General features: G+C 42.3%; 4 protein-coding genes across 7 annotated transcripts in view; 2 read left to right on the top strand and 2 right to left on the bottom strand.

The window, feature by feature from the left end:
- The window catches only part of paics (phosphoribosylaminoimidazole carboxylase, phosphoribosylaminoimidazole succinocarboxamide synthetase), a 12411-nt gene extending 9910 nt beyond the window's left edge, over positions 1-2501 (bottom strand). The window contains exons 1-4 of one of the 2 annotated variants that reach the window (XM_022208795.2): positions 2015-2501; positions 1351-1839; positions 1213-1272; positions 527-1129 (exon numbers count right to left, since the gene is read on the bottom strand). In XM_022208795.2, coding sequence (XP_022064487.2) covers positions 527-1129; positions 1213-1272; positions 1351-1839; positions 2015-2405 — 1543 coding nt within the window. In that variant the 5' untranslated portion in view covers positions 2406-2501. The remainder of the gene's footprint in view (positions 1-526; positions 1130-1212; positions 1273-1350; positions 1840-2014) is intronic. The other variant, XM_022208796.2, reaches the window with a different exon arrangement.
- The window catches only part of ppat (phosphoribosyl pyrophosphate amidotransferase), an 11931-nt gene extending 3421 nt beyond the window's left edge, over positions 1-8510 (top strand). Inside the window, exons 2-11 of the mRNA XM_022208798.2 lie at positions 2868-2934; positions 3228-3434; positions 3688-3800; positions 3886-4031; positions 4332-4404; positions 5183-5334; positions 5431-5558; positions 5662-5883; positions 7562-7682; positions 7810-8510. Coding sequence (XP_022064490.1) covers positions 2868-2934; positions 3228-3434; positions 3688-3800; positions 3886-4031; positions 4332-4404; positions 5183-5334; positions 5431-5558; positions 5662-5883; positions 7562-7682; positions 7810-7982 — 1402 coding nt within the window. The 3' untranslated portion in view covers positions 7983-8510. The remainder of the gene's footprint in view (positions 1-2867; positions 2935-3227; positions 3435-3687; positions 3801-3885; positions 4032-4331; positions 4405-5182; positions 5335-5430; positions 5559-5661; positions 5884-7561; positions 7683-7809) is intronic.
- Positions 8214-17516, bottom strand: si:dkeyp-117h8.4 (uncharacterized protein LOC572032 homolog). Of its 2 annotated transcripts, none has more exons than XM_051947644.1 (9): positions 17395-17516; positions 12278-12341; positions 11550-11605; positions 11390-11423; positions 11272-11297; positions 11115-11190; positions 9500-11023; positions 8980-9022; positions 8214-8887 (listed from the first exon to the last, which is right to left on the bottom strand). In XM_051947644.1, coding segments are annotated over exons 2-9 (1773 nt in total). In that variant the 5' UTR covers positions 12279-12341; positions 17395-17516; the 3' UTR covers positions 8214-8874. The 2 variants fall into 2 exon arrangements, with proteins under 2 accessions (XP_051803604.1, XP_022064489.2); XM_022208797.2 differs by lacking the exon at positions 17395-17516 and adding an exon at positions 12487-12691.
- Positions 13454-22397, top strand: aasdh (aminoadipate-semialdehyde dehydrogenase). Of its 2 annotated transcripts, none has more exons than XM_022208794.2 (14): positions 13454-13838; positions 15029-15149; positions 15508-15767; positions 15854-16046; positions 16130-16371; positions 16459-16565; positions 16653-16825; positions 17413-17740; positions 17816-17928; positions 18608-19307; positions 19390-19553; positions 20352-20477; positions 20716-20842; positions 21905-22123. In XM_022208794.2, exons 1-14 carry the CDS (start codon positions 13603-13605, stop codon positions 21988-21990), a joined length of 2976 nt encoding a protein of 991 aa, XP_022064486.2. In that variant the 5' UTR covers positions 13454-13602; the 3' UTR covers positions 21991-22123. The 2 variants fall into 2 exon arrangements, with proteins under 2 accessions (XP_022064486.2, XP_022064485.2); XM_022208793.2 differs by having other exon boundaries at positions 13455-13838; positions 20711-20842; positions 21905-22397.

Here is a 22397-nt window from a genome sequence, read left to right as displayed (position 1 = left end):
AACCATATTACCATAATTTTGTACAAGTAAGTTGGTGACACATGTTAATACGGGACAAAATCTTTACACTTCTGGCAATTATTCGCTTCTGGTCATGCTCTATTCATCAACCAATGGTAATTGTTTAAGTTATTTTCATTAAACTCTTTTTTAATACTAGACATTAAAGCTGCATCTAAAGATTATTTTCACTGCTTATTGATGTGTTTATTGTTTTCTTGATTAATCACTTTGCTTTTTGTCCATAAAATGTTGAAAAATTGTGAAGAATGACAATTAATGTTTTTGCAAACCAAAGATAATGTCCTCAGATGTCTTGTTGCTGTCAGAGAGGAATAAAGAAACTAGAAAATATTCACATTTAAGAAGATGGAATCAGAGAATTCAGATTTTTTCCCCCCCTTAAATGTATCAAAGTGATTAATCAATTTTCAGAATAGCTGGTGCTTAATTTAATAGTTCGACAACTAATTGATTAATCGTTGAAGCTTCACTAGACATGAATGAATGATGATAGTCAGCTCACTCATCAGTATGTGTTGTAGATTGACATGATGGTCCAGTTCTTGTTCGTCAGTGTTTGATGCGACATCACGGGTTACGGCTGAGATCAAATCCAAAGTTTTTCCCTCCTTTGCTCCCACTGTTCCCGTCACGGAGTCTGTCTTTGGCAAACAGACGTCTACGTTATTGTTCTCCTCACAACCCTCCAGCATGGTGGATGAACCCAGATCTGTAGAGTCAGCAGCTTCTGTGTCATTTACTGAGACATTAGTTGTGTGATTCATGATGGCGTCCACTTCATCGTAGAACCTCATGATCCGTCTCGGGTCGTCTTCGTCAGTCTTACCCCTCTGAAGGGACCGGTAGAGGTACTTGAGGTTTTTGTACTTTGTGTGACACTGTTTCCAGTCACGTTCGATGCCGAGTTGCAACAACCGGTTGGAGATCTGCACAAAGATGTCCCTCTTTCTGGTCGAGCTCTCCAGCTGCCTGCTTATACGCTCATCGGACCAGACTTGAATCAGCGCTCGCACCTCTTGGTCGCTCCAGTTTCGACCTGTGTCGGACACGGTGACCACGTGGAACTGATCACAGCTGGACGAATCCGTTTGTGTTACATTAGCATCTGTAGTGAATAAGAATTCATTAAGCAAAGAGAAGATAATATGCTACTAATCTATACAAGTGATTTGGGCAGATTTCTCCTACCTGTGCCTCTCCATTTTGCCTCCACGTCGCCATCAAGGTCATAATCGTCACTGTTGTCATCTGAAAATACAATAAAAAAAGATTTTCTTGAAGCCTTGACTCTAAAGCTACGATGTGCATTGCAGACTGAATACATACCATCATTGATTTCTATGACAACTTCACTGTCTGAGGCCATCATCTGTCCTGTGGGGGCTGCTGGTGTTTGTTGCCTCGCTGCTGCTGCTTCTCCATCATACAACCTCTTCTGCATCTCCAAAGTTCCATTTTCCAGTCCGTAGTCCAGCAGAATGGCTTCCACCTCGTCAAAAAACTTCATGTACTTCCCCGGGCCTCCTGAACTGCTGCCTCCAGCAGCATGAGCGCTTTTGGCGGTCTTGTAGTCATACTTCAAGTTCTTATATTTCGTACGACATTGCTTCCAGTTGCGCACGACTCCAAAGGTTCTCTGCATCTGTCGTGCCATCTCCTGGAAGATGGACTTATTGCGTAGCGTGCATTTCAAGCGCTCCCGGATGTGGCGGTCGGCCCAGACGCACAACAGCGCTCGCACTTCATCGTCTGTCCAGTGGCGGCCTCCTTCTTCAGCCACAGTTGAAGTGTAAGGATGGTTACCACTCCTCCTTGCTGCACACACATGCACAGGCTGTTAACTAATTGATTTTATTTAATCAATGTGATGAATAAATGTTTGAATCAGTTGTTAGGGTAAGCAAGCTTCAACGGACATGCTCTCAGTTTAAACAAGAAAGACACATGTTGTTATCATGAGTGCTACAGTTTGTGCTGGACTTAGATTTACCTTCTTGCATTGGGATAGTGACTGAGGAAGGATAGATACCTCTTTGATTACCCACATCTGCCACCTCTTCCTTCCATCCCTCCACCAGCCTTCCATCCACTGCTGGGCTGTAGTTTGCTGCTACTGCTGCATCAGGCTTCCTGCTCTGAAGTCCCAGGCTTCTGCACTTGGCCTGACACTCCCTCCAGCTGCGCACAACGCTGAGCCGCCTCAGACGCTCTGAGATCAGCTCAAACGTGGTTCTGCTCTCTGCTACGTGCTGAGCTCCAACCTCGTCCCACACTGATATCAGAGCCAGCACCTCTGCCTCCACCCACTGCCTCTCCACCGAGCCCATCTCCTCCACCAGCTCCCTGTCACCCACTCTTTGTCTCTGTACTCTCCTCTCCATGTTTGAGCTGACCTGGAAACGCTTTCTTTTTTCCCCCAGCCCCGTCTGGTCTCTGCCGCCCGGTTCCCTAGGCAACCAGGCGGTTAAGCCTGAAAGCAACGCCTCCGTGCTGAAGAGCAGCCTCACCACTGGCTTAAGCTGTGTGCTGGGGAGGCGGGACCAGCTGTAATCTGAGAAGCAGCTTGGTAAATGGGCTGAAGCTGCAGCAAGGCGACTCTCCATATATGGCTGCTCGGCAACAGAGAAGCACTGTTGTTTTTTTTTTTATGTCCTCCATCTTGCTCCGTTTTGCCTGGCTCAAACCAGTTTGATTCGCCTCAAGGCTTATACCAAATAAAAGGAGTTGAACAGTTAGATTCACGTTCCGGCTTGCAGAAACAAAACAGGGATTTCTCAATATACAAATGACCTCCATCTGGGTTGTTTACACTGTTACAGTTTGCGCTGTTTGTGTCTTCTCAGGGGTCAGGAAAGTGCTGGGATTGTCACGAGTAATGGGGCCAGTCCTCCCACATACACAACACACAAGGTAATGCTGAGAAGCTCCTTGTATGAGCACAGTTAATTCACACTATGAAAAACAGACACTTCAGCAACAGAAAACCCCGTTACAGTCATTCACACTAGACGTCATAAACAGTAAACATCTAAGGCTTCTGCTTGTTTGTTTTGAAGCCTCATCACACTCAGATTGTGTCTTCATTCTCCACCTTGCATAAAACTGATGGCATCTTTTCATTTCAGTGTGGACTATATAAGTAAAACGATCTCACTGATTCCCCTTGCCGTTTTCTTTTCTTTTTTTTTTTCTTTTTTTTTTAGGGAATGGGATTAGTGAACACTGCATTCCCACCCGAGGCTCTGCTGAAACTGCGCTATGGTAACCTCGGCATTTGTCACACACGCTATTCAACCACCGGGATCTCGGAGCTGCAGAACTGCCAACCCTTTGTGGTGGATACGCTGCATGGCAAGATTGCTGTGGCACACAATGGAGAGCTAGTTAATGCGCATGCCTTGAGGAAAAAGGTGAGACTGGCCTTATGCTCATCCCAGCTGAATGTGGTGCATATTAATGTCCCATCTGAAGTGCACTTTCACGACAGAAAAGTGTGAATTGAGTTTGTAAATGTTCTCACACATCTTTCTTCCATGTGCAGTATGAGTAAAAGTACGTGTTTCTTCTCGAGGGCATAAATAACGATATTGATTTTAAGTGTATAAAATAACACTTCTGTCTTTGCCTATGCACTAAATCAGTCATTGTAAACGTGCCGTGCAGGTGATGCGCCACGGTGTCGGCCTCTCCACCGGCTCAGACAGCGAGCTCATCACCCAGCTGCTGGCATTCACTCCACCAATGGAGGAGCTGGACTCACCTGACTGGGTTGCCAGGTGAGTAGTAAGGCCTAATGCTGCATACATTTAAAGAAAACCAATACTATTTCAACACTTGCTTTACTACTTTTTTTCTTTGTAGGATAAAAAACCTCATGACTGAAACCCCGACATCATACTCGCTGCTGGTGATGTTCAAAGACGTTATCTATGCGGTGCGTGATCCGTATGGAAACCGGCCCCTCTGCATTGGACGGCTTGTTCCCATCTCTAAACTACACACTACAGGTATTTAAATCATGGTTGTGAACTATTTGAAGCTCAATCATTTTCAGTTGTTTTTTTTTTGGAATGCCATTCTTCTTTCCCTATGACAAAGCACTTTGGACCAACATCTGTTGTTTTGATTGTGCTCTATAAATACCTTTGGTTTGACTTTGTCCTCAAAAGAGTCAATTTTTATGAGGCCTCACAAGAGCTTAACGGTGCTTAAGCTTTTTTTTGTGTCACAGATGAGGTTTGGATTTCATCAGAGGTCAAATGTGTGAGCTGGTGGATGATTAACTTCTTTTATTTTGCTCTTGACAGGTGTTGGAGAGGAGGACACTGAGGGCTGGGTTGTGTCATCAGAGTCCTGTAGCTTCCAGTCCATCGGTGCCAAGTGAGTTTTTAGCACTGTTGCAACATCTTTTGTATTTTAGCGGCAACCTGCGGCGCTGGGAGTTGAACTATTTCAGGGTTTCTGCAAGGCATTAAAAGACATTAATAGTCATTACGTTGATTTTGCAAAAATAAAGGCCTTAACTCATAAGAACCCAGACCCATTTTTCCTTAAAGGACTTAATGAGTTAAGGTCAGACATAAAGCTTTAATAGGAAGAGACTGGGGCACTCAAAATGCTTGTTACACTGGTGTCACCCTGGGTTCTTATGGGTTAAATGGCATTAAAATCATTAAATTTGATTCTCAGTGGCATTAAAAATTCTTTCTGCGGTTTAAGAAAAATATTTGACAATAATAATATAAAATTATAGACTGCAATTTGTCAGATATGTGCATCTGCGTAAACATGCCGAGGAACTGCGCTAATTGTTCTGGCTGGTCGGGTACAGTTGCCAAAAACTGCATGTTTTTAAAGTGGCTTGCAGGCTGGACCAGGTGGAGGAGGGCTGGGAAATGGGGAAAAACAAATTCTCGCAAAAATGGCGAGAAAACATGATTTCAGAGAATGACTACAGCCCGTGATTGGTCAGGGGTGGTTTCCAGATTCAGAAATAGTGAAATGTAGGGACAGTTTTCATATAAAAATCATCTTTTACCAAAAAAAAAACCCAAACCCATGTAATTTGTTGAGTTCACAGTCATGGCATTAAAAAGCATTAAATTTGACTGGCTGATTTCTGCAGAAACCTTGTATTTACATGTTTTCTGTTTCTCAGGTATTACAGAGAGGTCCTACCTGGAGAGATAGTTCAGATATCCAGACATGGAGTGAAGACTCTGAGTGTGGTGCCTCGCCCAGAGGGAGACCTGCCTGCCTTCTGCATTTTTGAATATGTTTACTTTGCCAGGCCAGACTCTATTTTTGAAGGTATGAATATTTATTATGTGTAACTCGCTTACTACTGACCTTGTTCTTAACTGTTTGACTGTCTTTTAGTGTTACTAAAATATGAATGTACTTCAGGACAGATGGTCTATACTGTGCGGCAACGCTGTGGTCGGCAGTTAGCCATCGAGGCTCCAACAGATGTGGACGTGGTCAGCACTGTGCCAGAGTCTGCAACCCCAGCTGCCCTGGGCTACGCTCAACAGGTCTGTCTGCAAGATGTCTGTTTTAACTTGGTAGAATAATTGTTTTACCACCTGACTGACTTTTGTTCTCACAAGCTTTTCTCTTCTTGTCCTCCTCCCACAGTCCGGTCTTCCATACGTAGAGGTTCTGTGTAAGAACCGCTACGTTGGTAGAACGTTTATTCAGCCAAATACACGGTTGAGGCAGCTGGGAGTGGCCAAGAAGTTTGGGGCTCTGACAGACAACTTTGCTGGGAAACGAGTGGTGTTAATTGATGACTCCATCGTCAGGGGCAACACCATCTCCCCCATTATTAAACTACTGAAAGAAGCTGGTGCAACAGAGGTTGGTTTACTCAATGCTTGCACTAGCCATTCGCCACTTCGCCATAGGCGAAGCCTTCCTCAGGATGGCGAAGCCATTTTTAGCATGTTTAGCCACAGTGGCGAAGCCAGTTTTGCCTAATAAATGTAAAAAAAAAGGGTTAACTTACAACTTTTTCCAAATTTGCCGAGCAATAATCAAAGAAAATAACAAACCGTGTCTCCTTTACTGAAGAGCGCTACAGAGTATAACCGGAATGACCCGAATGCTTCCGATCATTAATAAATGCAGAGTCACGTGTCTCATCTCAGCCAATCGGAAAAAAGGATTCGGACTTAAGCTCTCGCTCTCTACACCTGGCTTACTCCATTTCCACCAACACCCCTCCCCCTTTGCCACACACACACACACACACACACACACACACACACACACACACACACACACACACACACACACACACACACACACACACACACACACACTCTTCCCTCGTCCCCTAGTCCTTGTGTATCCCAACTTGTTAACCCATGCGTTTTTTTCTTCCTGTATTATTGCTATTCAGGCCTTCAGCCGCTATTTGGCTGGCAATGAATTAGTTATTTCATTGTTTTTGAATCTGTCCATTACTTTCTCAATTGAGTGATTATTTGTTCTATAAACTGTCAGAAAAGGGTGAAAAATATATTGTATCAGTATTTCCCAAAGCCCAAGATGATGTCCTCAGCTGTCTTGTCTTTTGTCCATAACTTCGCGCACCGCAGTACAGATACTGAAAAAGTGTGGCTAAACAAAATTCTAGCACTTTAGCCACAGTGGCTAGAGACAAATTTTCCCTAGTGCAAGCACAGTTTACTAGAAGTTGATAAACTGTTGTAACATGATGCAGATATTTGAGGTGCAGACAGTAATATAAAGGATGAAGACCAGATAGGAGAGCACATCCTCTGCTGGTGCATTCTTTCTGAGCGCCAGCAGAGGGAGACATCTCTGATGTTAGATTGTCTACAAGTCAGTCTTCGAATTAAGCCTGATGTTCATTAAGTAAGTTCTGGTTTAATTTAGGATAAAATAGATGATGAAGCAGGGTATGTCTTAGGATGGGGCTAACTTCCGATTGACAGATACCATATCACCATTTCTAGTGTTCTTGGGCTCTCTACTCAGATCCACTGGTCGCATCCAAATTCAAAAGACCAAGATGGTGACAGCCAAATGCCAAACTGAAGGCTTAGCAATGGTAGCTCACACACCTATTATTGACATCATGTTAGCTACATCCAGCTTTTATGTACAGTCTCAAGTGGGTTAATGCTGGTTAGAGGATTTTAACTTTTGCTAATAAATGTCAATATTAACACTAGCATTGATGTTTCAGTACTGTATCAATTATTTTACAGGGAAAAACAGGTTTAAGTGTGCTGTGTCTTTTGAAATTACTGTGTGAATGTACACCATGCTGCTACAATCTCCTTTATTAGATTGAGCAATCTTCATCCTCTGGGAATATGGTCAAATATTATATGTTGATATGAAAATAGGCCCTTAAAAAACACAGATTTTATCCGTTTACATTAAATTAACCTCCGTGCTTCCCTGCACAGGTCCATACTATTGCAACAACACATCATCACTAGGGTAAAACTAACCTGTCTCACAACGGTCTAAATGAAATTAACCTCTGTGCTTTCCTGCACAGGTCCATATCAGGGTGGCATCTCCACCAATCAGGTTCCCCTGCTACATGGGCATCAATATTCCAACCAAGGAGGAGCTTATTGCCAACAAGCCAGAGTTTCAGGACATTGCTGGTTATATTGGTAAGTACTAATATACAATTTTGTGGTATTACCGTTAGTATGGCCTGTTGCTACAAAGCAGTAGCATGTTTCAGTTTCTTCACTGGAGCAAAATTACGTCTGAGTTAACACTAACTCTGTGGTACAGGTGCTGACAGTGTTAAGTATCTGACTGTGGAGGGCCTCGTATCAGCTGTTCAGGAGGGAATCGCCTCCCTGCAGGAGAAGGACAACATCAGCTCCTGTAACAAGTCCAGCAGTAAAGTGGGCCACTGCACCGCCTGCCTGACTGGGAAATATCCAGTAGAACTGGAGTGGTAGCTGCTGTACCAACAGCACTACCAGCGGTATTTACAGTAGCAACTGCACCATGTATGTACTGAAACTTTCCACGACTGGAAAAGCTATGACCTGGTGTGCGATTACTCCTATATAAGACACTAAAAGATGTTGCACATGTCCAACACATTCTACAGAGGCTCATCATCATTCTCAGAACATGAAACATCAGTTGAAAAATGTTGCTTTTGCTGAACTCTAGTGCCTGAGCCTTAGCACTGTATCAGTAAGTTGTTTTTTTTTTTTTTTACACGTTTTTGTTACTTTTATTTGGACGGTTACAGTACAGAACTATTTTAAGTAGGATTAGATAAATATTTTCCATGTCAGAAGAATGCACAAAACTAGTGACCAAAAAGTGAAATGATCTTTATTTTTCTCGTTTTCTTTATTAACCACCATGCTGTATGCTGTATTGTTTGGATCAGTTTCATATTTTGTTGTCTTGTCTTAAACCTTTCGCGAATATAAAGAAAAAGTACAATAAACAGATTAACTGCAATAAGAAAATATTCTCTGAATGTTTTAAAAACAGTTTTCACATTAATGGTTTTATTTTAATATTGGACATTAAAAAAAACAAACATAACGATGTATTAACTTGGCAATGATGAAGTCTAAAATCTAACAAGAGGACGTGAATAAATCAATGAAATGTTTAAAACAGATACATGGACACACAGATCTTCTAACAGTTTTGTGATCAACGTAAATGTGTACAATTTGGATTTTAGAAGCTGCTTTTCACCAAGATTTGCATTGAAAAATTCAAGCTAGTACACAATTATTCAACATTGGTACCTGACCAAGTATGTACAGTTTTCCATGCTGGAACTTATTGAACTTCTATAGATTCTTCCTTGATCATCCCTGTTCATCGCCATTTTCTGCACATTTTGGAGGAAGAACAGGTGATTATGAGAACACAGCAGTGCAGAGAGAAGACAGGACCCCGTAAACAGGAATGCATGATAATTACCTGGGAGAGTAGTGATCGGTCATTTTGCTCTCAAGTGAATTCCCTGTTGAGATAAGATGAACTTTATTAATCTCACAGTGGGGAAAGTTCACTGTTACAGCAGTTCCAAATGAGAGAATAAAAAAGTTTAAAGACAGCACAGAATAAATAGAAACAGTGCAAAAATGCAGAGAACGTTATATACACAGAAGATGTTTTCTTTTTTTAAAGAAGACTATTTACATGAGGTAAAAAAAATAATTGCACATGGTAAGGGAGAAAAGTGCAGCAGTGACAGAGGTAGAGCAGTTTATAATGCGGCATTGTACAGTCAGACTGATGTTGGGATAAATGACCTGCAGAAACACTCCTTACATTAAGGGTGTACCAGTCTGTTGCTGAAGGAGATTTTTAAGGAGTTCACAGTCTGATGCACACTAAATGAAATACACTAATTATTTAAGCAATCAGTGATGAGAGGATATGCTATGGCACAAAGGCACACTTAAGTATAAATCAGTGGTTTCTAAATGTGGCTTACCCAGGCCTGAAAAATCTGCTGCAGATACAGGCAGGCGCCGACTCATCCAGGATTCCTGATGTGCTGGAGGCTGCTGAGTGCTGCACCGTTGAAACATGCTGTGTTTACTGGAGCTATAGGAGAGGCCCCCGTGAGGCAGCTCCACTTCAGACGGGGAGAGAGAACGCCTCAGCCTCTCCCACCTGTGGCGTCTGGACCCCGGGGAGTATGTGCCGTACTCCTCCCTGAAACGTTTGGACTGCGGATGGTTGTCCCAGCCCAACTCTCTGTGGCGTTTCCTCAGGATGGAGCGGTGGGGCGACAGGGCGAGAGCAGCCAGGGCTGAGGAAGAGTAGTCTCTGCTGGCTGCTGAGTTTCGAGCACACAGGCGGCAGGGAGGGCCGTTGAGGAAAGCCGATTTGTTCTGGCACACAAACTTGTGGTAAAGTTTCATGAAATCTTCGTCCACTTTCTTTGGAGAGTACTGGATCGGCTTCAGGGACGAATCAAAGGAAAGGTGCCGTCTGAGCTTGTGACGACCGGCTGACTGAGGTGAGTGCAGCTGATGGGAGTCCTGATGGTGAAGCATCCTCAGTGGGACAACAGGCCTCTGTGGAGGAGTGGACAGACTGGTGGAGGGAGAGCCGGACCTCATCGACTCTCTGGAGTGGTATTCCACTGCATAATCTTTGGGGCTTCTGGAAACTGCCTGAGGTGACCTACTGAGGGTCATCATTCTTGCTTTTAAGGGACTCAGCCTGACTGGGGAGCCGTAGATATCAGCTCTTTCTCTCATAGCACTGGTTTCTGATAGATACATGGAAGACCCTGCAGTCTGTACCGAGTGTGCAGAAACAGATCTTTTGAAATTAAAGAATGAGTCCACGGATGTTTTAGGAGTGGTATGGTTAGGTCGAGAAGGACTGACAGTGTGAATGGAAGCCTGCTCTCTAGGCCGGGATAGTTTGGGAGGCGACTGCTGAGACATGATGAAGGTCTCGTTCAGTAAGATCTCTTTTGGTTTGGAGATCTCAGAGAAGTCCATTGCGAGGAGAGCATGGTGCTGCAAGCCTCTCTCCTTACCAGGAGACTGCTGCTTTGGCTGCCAATCATGCAAACTGGTGACTACCTGCAAAGGCGACCGAGGGGTTGTTTCAGTCTTTGTGAACTGCTTTTTTACGGGTTTGCTGTGGTTTTCCTTGCTGGGTATCTTTCTGGAGTTGCTGCTGGTGTGTCTCAGCGGGACAACGAAGGTATAGTTGGGATTGCTTCTGTTCGACTGCTGACGCCACCTGCGATACCTCCTCAGCACAGAGTCAGCGGCTGTAGAGATGTGCTGCCGATGCCAGGCCCTCCCTAATCGACTTATCATGCTGGGGTAGAGCTCCACCAAGGAGCTGCCGTGGCTGCTCAGAGACATTTGCAGTTCCTCGTCTTCGTCTTCAGGTTGGAGTTCCACCTGAGAAAAATTCCTCTGGCTCTCATCCAATGAGCTCACTGTCAGCTGAGTCACTTCACTTCTAGGCATCTCTACTGGACACAAATCTGGAAAATAAATACATTTTTTAACTTAGATTTCTGCAGTAACTGGTCCTGTTGTGTAGTGATTAGAAGGATATTGAGTTCATGTTGTTACCTTTATCTTCCACTTCCAATTGGGTGGCGGTATCAGAAGCCTCATTAGCTCCATCATCTTGATATGTAAAGTCCAACTATTAAAAATAAACCATAATTAATTAATGCTTTATTAGATAGAAAGTGCAGAGATGTCTGATGAATGGAGGGATACTCACCTGAGAGTTTTGTGTAATGTCCGGTGCTGTGAATGTTAAAATAATGGTATTAGTGGTGGAAGATGCAAAAAACAAACCCTGTGCACTGCTATTTTCATTTTAGGTTATGGAACCTTACCTCTTATTGACTCTTCTCCCAAATCTGCCATGCTCTGAGGAGAAAACATATGTGATTAAAGCATTAATATCTGTGTTCAAAAACAGTCTATGGAACTGCTCTCTTAGTCCACTGTATTTTGTCACACGTGGCTGCAGAGGATGTAGACAGTGACCCAAACCTTAGATTCCAGCTGGCTCAGATTTAATTTTGACTGCTTCATGTAGCGTCCAAGCACTTCACCATGAAAAGACAGAAGGGAAAAAAAGGACACACAATGAGATCAGGCTACAAAAACGGGACTGAAGCTATGGTTAAAAAATGTACAACAATTATTTCCATTACTGATCTTTTCAAATGTTTGGTTGTTGCCATTTTAATTGTATTACCGCTTTCACTAATGTTTGATTATAATGTTTTATTGCTGCTTTATTTTTTTAAATATTCTGTACAGGTAAATGTGTTGTAAAGTACATTTTAACTCTAGTTTTGGAAGGTGCTACAGGAATATAGTTAATATAATGATTAGTACTATCAGAACCAAAAAGCCTGTATTGCCAAGTGAGTACACACAAGGAATTTGACTTGGTGTATAGAGAGCAGTGCCGAGCAACAACAGGCAGTAAAAGAATCAACAAATTTAAATCTGGTAATTCTAAATGAGAAATGCTACAAATGTAATAAGTATAAGTTAACAGCAGTAAAGATATCGTTACACGTCAACACTGTCAATTGCAAACAAAATTCAGTCAACTTATTTATCTGACTGCATTCATCCTTTAAATTCGATCGATTTATGTCAGCGCGATTTATTTTGTTTCTGTCTTTAGCTAGCTGCTAACGTTACAAACAGCCGCTTTGATTAAACCAGTGATAGGAACATTGATGTGAGCTTTTCAGTTAACTTACTCCAGGGTTGTATATCGCCGAGGTCCACGTCTACTCCTCCGTCTTGGTCCTGAAGTTTTGAATACTGTTGAAAACAACCGCAGAGGTTAGCAAGTCGGCATTAGCTCACCTTTACAGTTAACTCAAGCTAACGTTAATAAACCTCATGCTAACGCTAACCGACTTCGTGCTAACGTTAACCACCGCTAAAGCCTCGTTGTCCCACACACCTTGTCTATTATTCGATCCAGCGACCTTTTGTAGCTAAATTTATTCTCTTGTAAACGTTTATTTAAAAGTGCATCCATGTTTCCTGTAAAGAAAAAAAAATCTAAAGTCTTTTCTTGGCGTTAACAGACAGTGGAAACAGCAGAAAGTTTCTGGCGCTTTTAGATTCAACGTTCTTCTTTCTCCAAATGACGAAACATGATTGGACAGTAGACATTTGGTGCTTTCAGGACGCTGGGAAATTAAGCTACTCCAATGGTGCGTTTCATAAACTCATGAGCGGAATTAGCGGCGATAAAGTTTCGTAACCAATATTTTGCGGACAACTAGTTCAAACTTGATTGAGATGATAGGTAGTTGAAATCAGTCAATTAATGAGAAATAATCTATTTGACATTATTCTCCACAGGTTTTGCAATTTTTAGTTTAATATCCACTCTAAAATAGATGCAAAAAGTAATGGGACATTACCACACGAGCTACCAAAATGTTAACTATAAATTCGAGGAACTTAAAGATATAAATTGCTTCCAACATGTATTCATTACATTTCTAACACAAAAGTTACGGCTGTGTTAAATAAAATAAAAAAGTAAAACAAAACTAGTCAAGTTAAATAAAGTAAAACAATTATAAAGATAAATATACCCTGGGTCAGATGCACTACATAATGTATTGGTATATCCAATACTGCAGCCTTTGTGGTTTTACTAATATTTCTTTCATTGCAATAAAGAGGTGAAAGTCTTAAACCGCTGCGCTGAGCCCCCAAAGAATCAAGATTCCAACACCTTTGGTTAAAAAAGGTGTTTGCAACACGGTATATCTTCAGTTATCGCTTGTTTTGACAAGCTACTACACAAAATTAGCTACAAGTGGAGTGTTTTTTAGTTTCCATACAGCCTATGTTCCATATTTGTTGTCATGGCTGAGGAGCAGTCATTGGTTAGACGTCATTTTATAGTCCTACGTCATCTTCCCTCGACAAGTGCGGTGCGACTGGATGTAAACAAAACCTGTTCCGCCTCAACAGAGTAACAGTGGAATTAAAGTGTTTATATTTTGATCGTTTTTCTGGAGGAGCAGCAGGTAGAGGAGGAGTCGTTCACCTCCTCGCTATGTCTCCTCGGACGCTGCAGCAGCTCGTAGCCGCCGCTGCCTCTCTGTACCCGGACAGAGCAGCGGTCACATACAGCGGCTCAGTGTCTGGAGCTCCGGAGACTCTGCTCTACAGAGATGTGGCTCAACTCGCTGGTGAACTCTCTGGAATTCTACAGAAGAATTGTTCTCCCAACAACGGCCTGATCGGGCTGTACGGCGGAGAAGATGTCCTTATACCGGTGTGGATTCTGGGGTGAGTCCCTGTTCTGACTGACACATGGAAACACACCAGCTGCTGACAGGTTTAGTGCTGCTAGTTAAAGCTGCGCCACAAATTTACATCCATCTACAGCTGCTGTTATCTGAGTCAAACAGACAGCAAGGAATAATCTCTATTGGTATTAAACTTGCATCTTTGCATTGGCGTTACATTATTACTATTCTAGTCAAAAAGTCTTTCAGTTTTTTTTCTTCACATTTTTAAATAAATTACTATTGGATTCATATTGATTTCACCAACTTATTCTCACTTTCTAAGAAATAATTGTGGTTCTATGGAAGGCTATACAAGCTACTTTTTTTTTAGTTTTCACAATATGATTAATGTAAAATTAAAATGCATTTTCACAGTAAAGCAAGCAACACAAAAATATGTTTTATGCAGTTAAGAAATGCAACATTTTTTTTAGTGCTGAGAAATCAATAACACAGAGTCCTATTAGATTCTTATAATTGCCTCCAAATCCCATAAGACAATCTATCCACTTAATAGGAAACATGTTTGGTTTTCCAAGAATTTACCCGCTTACATTGATTTTTTTTATACTTTTGTCTACAAGTCATTAACTACTTTGATAATCAAGTCATAAGAGGCATTTTTTTTTAAAGCAATAAAGTATTCCACCATAATTTTTCCCACTTTACACATTTTAGAGCCTACATTGTGACTGGAATGTTATTAATGCACCAAAATGACTTGATTTCATTCATGACGGTTACGTTTTAAAGATTATAGACTGTAGGATCTGTATAAAGCCCATCTGTAAACTCTGTTATTCACAGTCTAATTTACAAATATAAATAGGGATATCAGACAACAAAGACATGCAGTCTAAAAATCAAAATAATAATGTATTATTTAACGTCATCATAAATATCAGGCCTGATTATACTGTAAAACTGCAAGCATTTCTTTGATCACAATTACTCAATTACAGGAAAAGCTTCATATACATACAGACATACCTTCGCTATCACCACAGACATAAAATTCTGTGTTTTTGCATGTTCTAATAAAGACTAAAGCAGCTGTGGATGTATACAAACTGGGCAATAATCAGCTTTTGGCACGACACCGGCATACTGGGCAGTTTATGGGTTTAACAAGCTGAGTCACTGTTCCAGAACACATCATGAATCATATATTACTTTGTTGTTTGCCAGGATCCTGCAGTCATCTGCTGCTTACGTCCCACTGGACCCAGAAGCTCCTGGACTTCTGTCTGCCAGAGTCATGAGCCAGTGTGGCCTCAAGTACTGTGCTGTAAAGACGGACCTGCTGCAGGTTCAATATTTCAGATTTTATCAATGTATATATACAGTTATAATGGCAAATATTTGGAAATGCAACATGTGCTACTAATGTTTTAACAGGCTTAAGTTAAAAAATAAACTAAATAAAAACATGAGACAAAAACACTTTCTGTAGATAGTGTATTATAGCTGTACAACATAAGACTGCTGTGTTTTGTTTTTCTTGCAACTCATATTGCTGCAGATTTAATATGTCGATAAGCTAAATGTAGAGCTCATATAGTCCCGCTTTAATGTTTTGAGCTTGTTGTTTTTTGCATCAAAGGGGATTTAGAAATTCCATCCTGTTCATTATTATTTACATTGAGTACTTTCTCTTCCCTGTAAAGCAATTCCAGACAGCTCTCGTCGAACATGCAACTGTGGAGGTTTGTGTGGAGCTGCCCAAGTTCAAACTGACCCTGATACGAAACGGGCATCTGCCAGTCACTGAGCATAAACGAGGCTCGAGATCTCCAACATCAGATGATGCAGTTGACGCTGGCTGCACGGATTTGGCCTATGTGCTGCACACATCTGGAACAACAGGCCTTCCAAAGACCGTGAGGGTTCCACACAAGTGTATACTCCCAAATATACTCCATCTGAGGTAAGCACAGGTCCATGTTTGCATTTATTTTTTGCTCTAGAACATCACTGGTTTGATATCTGTTTAAAAGAAGTTGCTCTGCTCAGGTCTTTGTTTCAGATGCGTGCAGATGATGTGGTTTTCCTCGCCTCTCCTTTAACCTTCGACCCTTCTGTGGTGGACATTTTTCTGGCTTTATCATCTGGGGCTCGACTCCTCATTGTCCCTGCGCTGATCAAGAAAATGCCCAACCGATTGGCTCAGCTGCTGTTCAAAGATCACAAGGCGACCGTCCTACAGGCAAGAGTTGACCTGCTGGAGACGCTGTTCTTGCAGAGATGGTTTCGTTAGTTTGTACGATGTGTTATTTTTTATTTCCACAGGTCACTCCCACTGTGCTGCTGCGCTTTGGCCATCGTATTCTGAAACAGGATGTGTTGTCGTCTGACTCCTCACTGCGGGTTTTGGCTCTGGGTGGAGAAGCCTGTCCATCGCCGGCTCTGCTGAGGAGCTGGAGACACGAGGACAATAAGACCTGCATCTACAACATCTATGGTGTTACTGAGGTTTCCTGCTGGGCCTGCTGTTACCAAATACCAGAATCTCTGCTGCAATCCAGCAACATGTGAGTATTCTCTAGATGTTAAAAATTACATCTGGTTGTTGATTTTAAATGCGTTCAAATCAGAATTTAACCTTACAAAACTTTCAGCACGATGCCCTCTGTGCCGCTTGGGTCTCCTCTGATGGACACGGTAGTGGAAGTCAGAGATGAACGTGGCTGCGTAGTTACAGAGGGTGAAGGACAAGTGTTCATAGGTGGGGAAATCTCAAAGAGCGATTAACAAATAAAGCACACTGAGGTCAGAACAAAATCCATGCTGATCCATACCACTGTTGGTGCAGGTGGAGAGGACAGAGTGTGTCTCCTGGACGATGAGGATGCTGTTGTTGCCGGGACGATGAGAGCGACTGGAGACTGGGCGACTGTTGAAGACGCTCAGCTGTACTATCAGGGGAGGAAGGACAGAATGCTCAAACGCAACGGAAAACGGCTGAACTTGGACGGCTTGCAGCAGGTAAGATGTTTTTCTGTGTCAATTTTGACAGCCTTTTTATATTATTTATGTTCAGCATTGTATAAACTCAATAATTAATCTGTTTGCAGCCGCATTAATGACAAACGACTTGTTTGTTTTATCCTGACAAAAGTGAGTTTATGTAAAGTGTCAGAGTTTGTTGATGCATCAGGATGGTTTATCTTTCAGCTGGTCCAAGCTTTACTACATGTCATAACTCTGCTCATTCTCAAGTGTAATTCTATGTATATTATAGGGCTGTTAAAAAGCCACAAAGAAAAATGAACGTAGCGCCCACACACTTACTCCAAAGCCATAATTCAAACAGTTTTACCCCTGCTCACATACTCCGTTTGGATTTGTAGTACTGTTATGAAACAAAGGCAAAAATGTCAAAAATAATATGTAAATACAATTTGTTTTGTTTTATTATTCCTTACTTGATCACCTCTGTAAAGTTCTTATGGCAAATGAGTGGCTGTGAGTCTTTGACGCTGTTCTTTGGTGGTCTGGGTGCTAAAACATTTGAAAACCGCTGATCTAAATTGAAGGAAAGTTCAGGTACTGACCTGATCTTCCTCCTCCAGCTCTTGCTGAGCCTCCCTCAGGTGGACGCCTGTGCTGTGGGTCTGTACGAAGGCGTTCGACTTCTCGCCTTCATCGTGGCTTCAACATCTGGAGACCATACAGCAGCTTCTACCTCCTCGTCAGTGCAGCAGCATGCAGAACAAACTCCCTCAGCTTTAACAGAGCATCAGGAGAAGCCGCCCTCTTCTACTGAACACCACGTGGAGGAGAACGGTGCAGACAGAGATCTGAAAAGGGTCATTCTGAGCCAGCTGTCTCTGCTGCTGCCTCCTCACAGCGTTCCCGACACTCTGGTGCTCGTCCCGGCATTATGTCTGACTCCTCATGGTGAGCATTAATCACACCGTCACTACCGACAGGAAAGCAGTTTACCCACTGACCATTATGTTTGCTTTTTGACAGGCAAAGTAGACATGGAGGCACTTGTGAAAATATATGAAAGAAAGAGGAAGCCTTTAAAGTCTTCATGGGAAGATGCGAGCAAACTAAAGCAAACTCTTCAGGCTTTGTGGCAGGTATTTCCACTTTTCATTACATATCTGAACCTTTAATAGTTACATATCGTGCCCCTTTTCAGCGAATGAATGAATGTCTCAGATGTCTCTGGAATGTGTCTTTAACAGATGGTTAATTTCACAGTGACTGTATAATCCCTACTTTTAGCCTTATTCTACACAGGCTGCTTCAGTGTCTGTAGCTTTAGATACAGCCGAGCTGCTGCTGTCCACGCCCCCTTCAGGAAGAAAACTCTCTCTGCATCTGCTATTTTTAATGACTGACAGAGCGGAGCAATACAGTCGACAACATGGCAGCTAACACAGATGTAAATGAGTGTTTCTGAGTGATTGTCTTACATTGAAATATCACTGAATCACAGCACAGCCGCTGGTTTTCAACTTGTGTTTCTTGTGAGTGTGCTGCAAAATCATGCAGAGCAGCAGCTTGTGAATTGACTGGTGATTAACTTAATACCTTTCATTATGCTTGCTCAATTGTCTTTGACGGGCCAATTTTGCCCCGTGACCCCCCTTATCTAGCTGAAGAGGTGCTAGAGAGTTGATTGTAGTCTTTATATTGTCACAATTTTTTCTTCACATATTCAAGCTTAGGACTCATAAAAAAACATACTAAAAATGTATTTTGACCTTGTTGTCTATGTATGCTCGCCCCATATTTTCAACCATGTATCAACAGGATACTTTAGGTCTCGCTGCAGATGCGACCCTCGACGAAGAATCTAACTTCCTGTTCAGTGGAGGAGATTCTCTGAAGGCACTGCGTCTCTCTGAAGACATCCACTCTGCTGTTGGAGTCACCTCACCGGAGCTTTTGGCGGTTATACTTGATGGGACATTCGCCGATGTTCTGCACCATGTCGCCAAACTAACACAGATGCTTTCGCCTGAGAGCATCTCCTCACCACCGTCCGAGGCCAAGAAACGATGCACTGATCCTCCCTCTGTGGCTCCTGTGAAGAAGAAGCGCAAAGATTTTACAGCAGCCGAGAGGTTTCAGGCGGAGAAACGAGCTGTTAAAGTTATAAGACGAGCAGGCGAGATTATAGAGCTCAACTTCAGGAATACAGAGAATAATAAGTCCATACAAGCCGACAAACTTGGAGAAATTAATTCTGGCAATAAACATACAGACGTCGATGTGGGTCTCAGTCTGAGCTGGTCCTCAGATACAGGCAGATGTGTGGATGCCTCTCCAGTGCTCCTAGTAGAAGATGAGGCAAATCAGAGGTCAAAAACAACAGTGTTCATCGGCTCGCACTCTCACAGGATCCAGTCTTTAGACCTGACCACTGGGAGCCTTCTGTGGGAGCGAGTTCTGGGGGACAGAATCGAGGCCTCAGTTGCCGTGTCTCACTGTGGAAGTCTCGTTATCGTGGGTCAGTATCAGCTCTCTGAATATCTTATCAAAAGCGGTTATCGGTCTTATGGAATATTCTATTTGAGAGTTTCCTTCCTCAGGTTGCTATGACGCCTGTGTGCACTTCTTGTGTGCCAAATCTGGAAAGACGAGGTGGACATTTGAGACGGGAGACGCAGTGAAGAGCTGTCCTGCTGTGGATCCACAGACCGGTCTGGTTATAGTGGGATCACACGACGGGAATGTTTACGCCCTGAACCCACAGGTGAGCGTGTTTGACCTGAAACGATACAAATGTGCTAGTCAGTCCAGAAAATCACAGATTGGTAATGGCTGTGGAATCCAGCCTGAGATATTTGAAGTACATTCTCAGCAAGGGAATTAGGCAACTAGTTTGATCATTTTCTCGATTAATTGCTTAGTTGATAGGCTATAATATGGATTACGGTTACCCCAGATGATGTCCTCAAATGTCTTGTTTCCCACAGAACCCAAAGATATTTAATCTACTATCACAGTGGAGTCAAAAAACTAGAAGATATTCCAATTTAGGAAGATGGACTCAGAGAATTTAGAAACCTTTTTTTCCTTAAAAAGGGACTTAAACTGATTAATCAATTATTAAAATAGTTGGGCCTGATTTTTAATAGCTGACAACTAATCAGTCCTTTGTGCTTCACTGGGCATGAATAAATGATTATATTCAGGTCAGTCGTCGACCTGTATTATTGGTCCCATCTATAGCAGCACTCATTGATTAGCCTTTCATTTATTCATTGATTGATTGTAGAGTTTTGCATTTGGTTTTTGATTCACTATTGATTTATTAATATGCTGCTTTTTTTGCTGTGTCCTATTTGACAGACAGACAATTTATTCTTTATGATGCTGGATTATGAATTTAATTCCATCGTGTTTTTGTTTGAATGGCAATAAACTAAACAGTTTTTATTTTCTTGTGTTAATCTGTGTTCATTAATGAGTTGTGGTAGAACATCCTTCACTGACTGTTTTTTTTTTTCTCTCTGTGAGTGACTAGACTGTTTCTTATTTGTGTTTTCAGGCTCGACAGTGTGTCTGGAAGCGTCACTGTGGAGGCGGAGCTGTGTTTTCTTCTCCACACCTGAGCTCGTCCCTCAGAAGGCTTTATGTGGCGACGCTGGGAGGACGTCTGCTCTGTTTAAACCCTGTGAGTGAAAATCATTTCACGAGATGGGTCAGTCTCTGCACACATCACTGTTTTTAAAGTGGAATCAAGAAGAGGACCGTGTCTTCTCTCTGCCTTTACAATGAGTCACCTAAAATGTTTTTAGGGTGTGAAAATCTTTTGAAATTACACATTTTATTTTTATTGAATATAAACACAAAGGATATAAACTGCCTGCCTTCTCTGGATGTCTTATGAGTGTTACTTTTTTCCAGGGCAGTGGAGACGTCTTGTGGTCGTACTGTACAGACGTTCCTCTCTTCTCGTCGCCCAGCAGCTGCTCAGGTCACGTTGTTATCGGCTCAGTGGACGGAAACATCTGCTGCATCAGCAACTCGGGGAAACTGGTGAGCGGCAGAATCCGACTCTGTCTTACAGGAGTTTAATATTTTAAATGCAAAACCTTCAGTGTGTGTGTTTTTTTTTCTACAGGAAAAGCTCTGAATAGATTTGTAAATAAAACATGTCAGTTTTTGGCAGTGAATATATTTGCAGAATTCATAAATGCATTTCCAGGTTTCCATTATGGGTTATTGAGTGTAGATTGATGAGGTAAAGTTATATGTAATGTAACAGTACAGTTACATTAATGATTTGGCCTTGTTGAAACACAGAATTTACTTTATATTGACACTGTAGTCTTCATTATATACATCGATCTGCACCCCAGATGTTGACCTCCAAACTCCTTCAAATCACAATCTGAATGAGCGTTGCACCAAAACTCCAACTCAAATGATCTTCTGTGTCCACAGTCTGATGGGTTGTTCTGGCGGCTTTAGGTGGACGTACACAAGATTAGGCAGGTGGTTTTAATGTGGCTGATTAGTGCAGATTTTTGAGAAGTTCTTCTACAGCTAATGCCTAATTTATCACAAACTTCTTGCAGATGTTTGTTTTTTGGCACTATGTGGGCCTATTTTGCATTTTGTATGCAAGCAATTCATTAAATGCACTTCTACTGTATTTATTAGTAACCTCTCCATCATGTACTAATGCTGACCTTACTGCAACAGCTTGAGTTTGATGCCATTCTGTCTGTTTCTCTTCAGCTTTCCCTATAATATAGGCAAAAAGGCCCAAAACATATTATTTTGGATTACCATTGTTTGTGGCAAACTCCACCATTTGCATAGATGAGGATCATATTTGTAACAGCTGCACTTTTTCTGCTCTTCTACAGCCATACGACAGCTGTATTAAGTCAATGCTAATGCTAATCCAACATTTCCTGCTGTTTCTGTGCCATATTTCTGACAAAGCAGTTGCCAAATAATGTTTAGTATTAAATGACACCAGGAACCGCTTGTGTTGCCGAACCAACCTAGGCGGACATTTTAAGCTTTTGTATGTTGTAAAATACTGTAATACTTGCTTGTATGACTTGACTTTTGTGTTTCTCTCTGCAGCTGTGGCGGTTTCTAACAAAGGCTCCGGTCTTCTCGTCTCCGTGCGTCACTCCAGACCAGCAGAAGCTTCTGTGCGGATCACATGATGGCCGCCTGTACTGTCTGAACTGCGCGGACGGCTCTTTAGTTTGGACTTTTCAGACCACAGGGAAGGTTTACTCCTCTCCCTGTGTGTTTGGTGGCTCCGCTGTGGGCAGGACGGGGGCTCTGGTGGGTTTGGCCTCCACAGACGGCTCAGTGTGGATCCTGGACGGACAAAATGGACAAATGCTGGCCTCATTCGCTTTGCCCGGAGAGCTGTTTTCATCCCCAGTGGTGTGGAAGCAGTCTCTTGTAATTGGGTGTCGTAACGATTATGTGTACTGTTTGAAACTGACCATCGAAGAGAAGACATAGATGGATTTAATGTGTCTCCCTCTGCACTGGTTTTTATAATAAACACTTGTTTATTCCGATGCTAATTCCGAATAAACTAATTCCTGTGTACGTTCTA

The sequence above is a fragment of the Acanthochromis polyacanthus genome, chromosome 4 (assembly GCF_021347895.1).
Source record: "Acanthochromis polyacanthus isolate Apoly-LR-REF ecotype Palm Island chromosome 4, KAUST_Apoly_ChrSc, whole genome shotgun sequence".
In the NCBI taxonomy this organism is placed as follows: domain Eukaryota; kingdom Metazoa; phylum Chordata; class Actinopteri; family Pomacentridae; genus Acanthochromis; species Acanthochromis polyacanthus.
Note: the sequence above shows the minus strand (reverse complement) of the source record. Positions and strands in the feature narration are given on the sequence as shown.

Excerpts from the sequence above, each read along its gene's own strand:
- aasdh (XM_022208793.2), top strand. The coding sequence starts at position 13,603 with ATGTCTCCTCGGACGCTGCAGCAGCTCGTAGCCGCCGCTGCCTCTCTG. Across the intron at positions 17,741-17,815 it reads ATTATGTCTGACTCCTCATG|GCAAAGTAGACATGGAGGCA; the intron begins GTGAGCATTAAT and ends GCTTTTTGACAG. Across the intron at positions 20,478-20,710 it reads GTCTGCTCTGTTTAAACCCT|GGCAGTGGAGACGTCTTGTG; the intron begins GTGAGTGAAAAT and ends ACTTTTTTCCAG.
- si:dkeyp-117h8.4 (XM_022208797.2), bottom strand. The coding sequence starts at position 12,564 with ATGGATGCACTTTTAAATAAACGTTTACAAGAGAATAAATTTAGCTAC. Across the intron at positions 12,342-12,486 it reads TGGATCGAATAATAGACAAG|TATTCAAAACTTCAGGACCA; the intron begins GTGTGTGGGACA and ends TGTTTTCAACAG. Across the intron at positions 11,424-11,549 it reads TGAGCCAGCTGGAATCTAAG|AGCATGGCAGATTTGGGAGA; the intron begins GTTTGGGTCACT and ends TTTTCTCCTCAG.